Source organism: Aplysia californica, unplaced genomic scaffold, assembly GCF_000002075.1.
Source record: "Aplysia californica isolate F4 #8 unplaced genomic scaffold, AplCal3.0 scaffold00758, whole genome shotgun sequence".
Taxonomy (NCBI): Eukaryota; Metazoa; Mollusca; class Gastropoda; order Aplysiida; family Aplysiidae; genus Aplysia; species Aplysia californica.
In genome coordinates this window covers 240,341-245,395 of record NW_004798028.1, presented here as the reverse complement: position 1 = coordinate 245,395, position 5,055 = coordinate 240,341, and the positions used below count along the sequence as shown (strand labels likewise).

Below are 5,055 nucleotides of genomic sequence, written 5' to 3'. Positions count from 1 at the left end.
ATGAAAGTATTGCTATTCTTTATTCTCTCAAACTTGCAACTGGTTAAGACAAAAGTATAAGTATTTCTTATTTTCTCACACACCTTCTAATAAGTAAAAATGGAAGCAGTATTAACATGAAAGGCAAAAAAAACCACAGTATTGATATTTCTTATTCTCTCAAACAACTTTAAAAGTCCTAATTTTGAACTTTCAAAGAAATGGTAGGTGTCGTGTGCCTCAGACGCCCGATCATTTGAAAAAAAACAGGTTTCTCCAAATTCTTTCAAAAGGGCAAACTGAGTAAACCATTTTTCTCGCAACAGACAATATTTGGTTTTTAGTAAGAGTTTTACAGCACTTGCAACACAAAAAGGTCATATAAGTGCCGAAGAATACAGGTGTTACAAGAGAGTAACAAACATAAAAAAGAAGGAGAGATCAGGACGATAGATGTTTGATAGGAAAGAAGGAGCAAACCACACCAGAGCACCCATCAACCACCGACAACAGACAATATGTTACAGAAGTTTGTACTGATATAAGCACCACAAAAAGAAGACTGAGAACAGATTTATGGAAAGATTCTTGACAAAGACAAATATGTTTCAGTCAAAAAGGTATTGCATAGGGCATTTGTCTACCGACACATTGATTTACCAAGCAAGAGGGACCATTCAAACAAGAGGCATTTTTTTTTAAAAATCCAGAATGTAAAAAATCTGCAACATTTATATTCTGTTTCACTGACTTTGATTCTCGGTTTTGAATAAAGAGCTGAAAAGGTAGTGTCAGAAAAGAAGGCAAAATCTTTTTTTTTTTAAAGCATAGACAAGTGACAATATTTGGTCAAGAAAGACTGAAGGGCATTAGGAAAACAATGACAATCTAAAACTGTACACTATCTACAGAAACAGTTTCATGCTTTCAGATTCAAACAATGGCTTACGGGTGACTTAGGAGACTCATGACTAGCCCATGACCCTGGAAAGACACTGGAAAGAAGGCGACCATACTACAAGTTCTACAGTATTCCCTCAAATATTGTGGGGGATATATTCCATAATTTCCCACAAAAAGTGAAAATCCATGGGGTCAAAACAATATATATTTGATACTTATTTTACATCTTTATAAACCCTCCAAGAACTTTTTTAAGCTTCTCAAATGCTCTTATAAAAAACACTTTCTACTCAAGGAATATGACAGACCAATGGTATTTAAAAATAAAACATTTGTACATATCTGTTCATAATTTTACCAAAATCAAAATACTGTACATTCTCACTCACATGATGTGGCAATGCTGGAAAGGTCGCACCTTTAGTGTGTGTTACCCTCAACAAGAAAGAAAAGGTGTTGGTAAAGGCTGTAGTACAGACAACAATAAACCTGCAACCAGCAATGGAGACCAACAAATAAAGGGGGTATTACACATTCAGTTAAAACTGACAGTTGCCTGTGCTCTTTGAGATAACAAAATATTATATGAAATAGTCTTCATAAAAAAAGAAAAATGTTTGTGAACTTCAAAATTCCAGCAAGTAAAAAAAAAGTCATTTGTGAGACATTTTAAATTGCGAACCGCAGGTTCGGAATTGACATTTATTTTTCCAAAAGGACAGTTTTTCCTAAGTTTATGAATGAGAATTTTATCATCCACAGCCAACAGACAATCCAGCAGCCAGACACACAAAAATTAAGCTGTGCCTGATTTTTATTGTGTCCGGACAGTCTGCCAAGCTTGTGGCCCACCCATGATAAAATGCGATTTACTAAGCCGGCAAAGTGTGAACAGCAATATGGTGAGGGAATACTATACATCAACCCTGACACTATGTGGTGCACTGGGATGGCTGTAGATTGACATGAAAGGAAAGCCTCAGTCTAACCAGAACAACATCAAACTCGCTGACATTATGTACAAAGATCTAAATGAACTCGGTTAACTGAGTGAAAAGCATTATGGGCATGAATCTACCTGAACAGCTTGTCAGGAGCTTAAGGAAGGAGACGGAAGGGGGTGTCTTTGGCTTATGGAAAATTCGGAAAAATTGTACAGAAAATATAGCACTTCAACATTTATTTTATTACACACACTGCAAAATTAGCCGAGTCCAATCTAAGATCGCTTGTTACTGGCCTACCACACCCCCTGCCAGTACAAAAGCAGCTTCATTTCCAGAGCCCTCATTAGCACAATAAAGAGCTCTAAACTAAAGCAATATTGTTAAAGGAATGCATAGAGTAAGAACGGGACAGTACAGTCTGATGTGTCTACAGGACTGATGAAAGAAAATTGACTGACTTTTTAAAACTATGTACAGCTTTACTGATCGCCAAAAACCAATGGAAAAGTCTTCAGAGAGGGGGTTTTCTTTTCAAATGAAACAAGTGTTAAAAAATACAACAGACTGCAGAAAACAAATGACAAGAGGACATAATATCACTTTACAGTTAAAAGTGTTGGTATACAGGCATTCAGTGTTCAGCAAAATACAGAACAAGTCAAGACAAAGTTTTTGCTCTGGTTTTTGGGTTTGTAAATGATAAAACGGCTCATGAATTACAAATTTGTTTGTCCAGTCATAATACTGCCATTTATGGGATGACTCCTCTGTTCATGAAACTCTTCCTTGATTAGTCATATCTCTCCCTACGAAACTTGCTACTGTCAACAACCAGTCCCCCGTCGTGGTGCTCGAAGAAGTCAGGGTCAAAATAATCCATCACCTGAGGAAAAAACAAATCATTTCTGTCTCGTAAAAACTAGAGAACATTGAACCTTTGGCGAAGCAAAGCTTTTTCCATTTTTCTAAGGTCAGAGTTTTCGTACCTTGCGCGATAAAAACTGGCACATCTCTGTAACTGATAGATATAACATTCAAATAAAAAGGAAAATGCTCAGGAAAAGCTTTAGATTAATAATTTGCAATAATCTCAATTTTTATGTTTTTACCCGTGTGAACGGTTTTCGAAGCTCACCACACAAATACAAACCTGACATCTCTTACAGGCTACAGTAGCCTGCAACTGCCATGTGCAAAAATTATGAAATATTGGGTTTTTTTAACATCAAGACTAACTGAAGACATATTAAATAAAATAATATCCAGTGAGAATTCAAAACCTCAAAGCTAACTGGTCTTTTCCAAATAAAGCTGTATACTGTTTCGATATCTGCTTCCTAGATTTTAATGTAAAATAATGAGTGGCATTTGTGGTATGACACCAGAGATATTCAGAGGCCCTTACTTTGTCTGCTGGTAAACAAACATCTGCGCAGGTCCTGGACAAGACATTCCACAGCGCTGGAGTCTGTTTCGACAGGGAGGAACGACTTAGCTCCAGCAGCTCTGCCTTGCTGTACCTACGCTCTACAGCAAGGGAAAAGATTGGAGAATACTTCAAACACTGAGAACCTGCCGGATTGATTTGAACTGAACAACAGGTAAAATAAAAATAACACTGGAAATCATTGTGATAACGTAACAGCAGGACTTGAAATAGACCACGGAAATTGGCCTTGGTGCCTTTGCAATTTGCCGTAATGCCCTTAAAATCCTTTCCCGACATACCGACCCATCACAAAATTCCCGACTTTTTCCCAATTTCCCGACCCGGTGGGGACCCTCTAAAGTGTGTGTGCGCGCGCGCGCACGCGCGTGTGTGTGTGTGTGGGGGGGGATGTTAACGTGTACAAAGAAAATTTAAGTATTTGGGTTGTAGCCCATTTTATCAATTGTGTTGTTTTACGTATGTCTGTGTTTGGGGGAGGACAGAGGGATGGAAGAGTGAGTGTGTGCCTGCAACAGATATTTGTGAATTTATGATACATGTACACATAGTTTTAGGATTCAATATATGACTCACACTAGTATAAGTATAATATGAGTTTAAATGCTCATTTCAGCTCATCTTCATCATTGCCTGGAGAATCCTCTGCTTCTTCTGCCTCTACATCCTCAATATCTCAAGTTTCACCACAGACATTTTCATTGTCAACATCCGAGTCATCAGTACCAACATCAGTGATTTTACTACGATTTACTTAGTTTTCATTCATGATTTTACAAATTTTCCAATAAACTCTATACTTTTGTAGAGAGCAAGAATAAATGGTATTGTGTAATTTATATAAAAACGTTGCCAAGCACGATCCAGTATTACCAACTTTGATCAACAAAATGATCACCTATAATTTTTGTCTTGGTGCCCAAGCAAATTGCCTCGGTGCCCTCTTGTTTTCAGGCCCCGCCAAGGCAATTTTTGACTGCCCTCCTGAACATCTAATTCAAGCCCTGTAACAGACTTTTACACTTTATGAAAATGCCATAGTTAGATTCATTATGTCCTACAGGCAGCTATTTTGGTGTTTGAATGAGAAACCTAGTTTGTGAGAATTGGGGTATTACCTACTTTTCAAAAGGCCATAATTTGTTCTTCGTTTCATATTAATATCACTATATGTGAGACAGGGTGGTGAAATTTCTTCTTTTTTTTTCTTGCTTAACACCTTTTATGTCAAACACATTAAAGTGAGGATGTTACAGAAAAAATGTTCATAAAAGGCACCAAAAAATGAACATTTCCAGTTTCCAAGGACATTCAAGCTTTGGGAGTTACCAAACTTTGGCAGCAACTTCCTTACTAATTTTACCTGTCACACCAGGCGACTACCACCTCCTTTAATCGCAAATATCTTAACTTCTATTCAAGATAGATGGGTTGGGGTTTTTTCCGCCGTATGCAAGACATGAACAAGCTTTAAGATGACATCAATAACTCTAAATACCCAATAATTGATGATCACCTGATTCCACCGCGTCGTGACACATATCTGAATACAAACATCATTCACATTGAACAATTCTAACAAAAGTTATTGCTAACAAATTTTGATTCTCTCCTTTCCAATTTCCAAAAAAACATAATTTTGTTTGATATTTTCCAATTTAAACAGAAGTATAAAAGTGCAGGAGTTGGTGGAGGTATAATTCTGTAACTAGAATACAGTTGAACCTGTGCAAGACGGAATCGCAAGGCAGCCAGAAAAAAATTCCATCTTAAGACTTT

At 37.1% G+C, this 5,055-nt stretch overlaps 1 protein-coding gene across 1 annotated transcript in view; it reads right to left on the bottom strand.

The window, feature by feature from the left end:
- Positions 1 to 682: 682 nt before the first annotated feature.
- LOC101848469 overlaps positions 683 to 5,055 on the bottom strand; it is a 32,477-nt gene continuing 28,104 nt past the window's right edge. Inside the window, exons 9-10 of the mRNA XM_005109249.3 lie at positions 3,235 to 3,356; positions 683 to 2,712 (exon numbers count right to left, since the gene is read on the bottom strand). Of these exons, the coding sequence (XP_005109306.1) occupies positions 2,620 to 2,712; positions 3,235 to 3,356 (215 nt within the window). The 3' untranslated portion in view covers positions 683 to 2,619. The remainder of the gene's footprint in view (positions 2,713 to 3,234; positions 3,357 to 5,055) is intronic.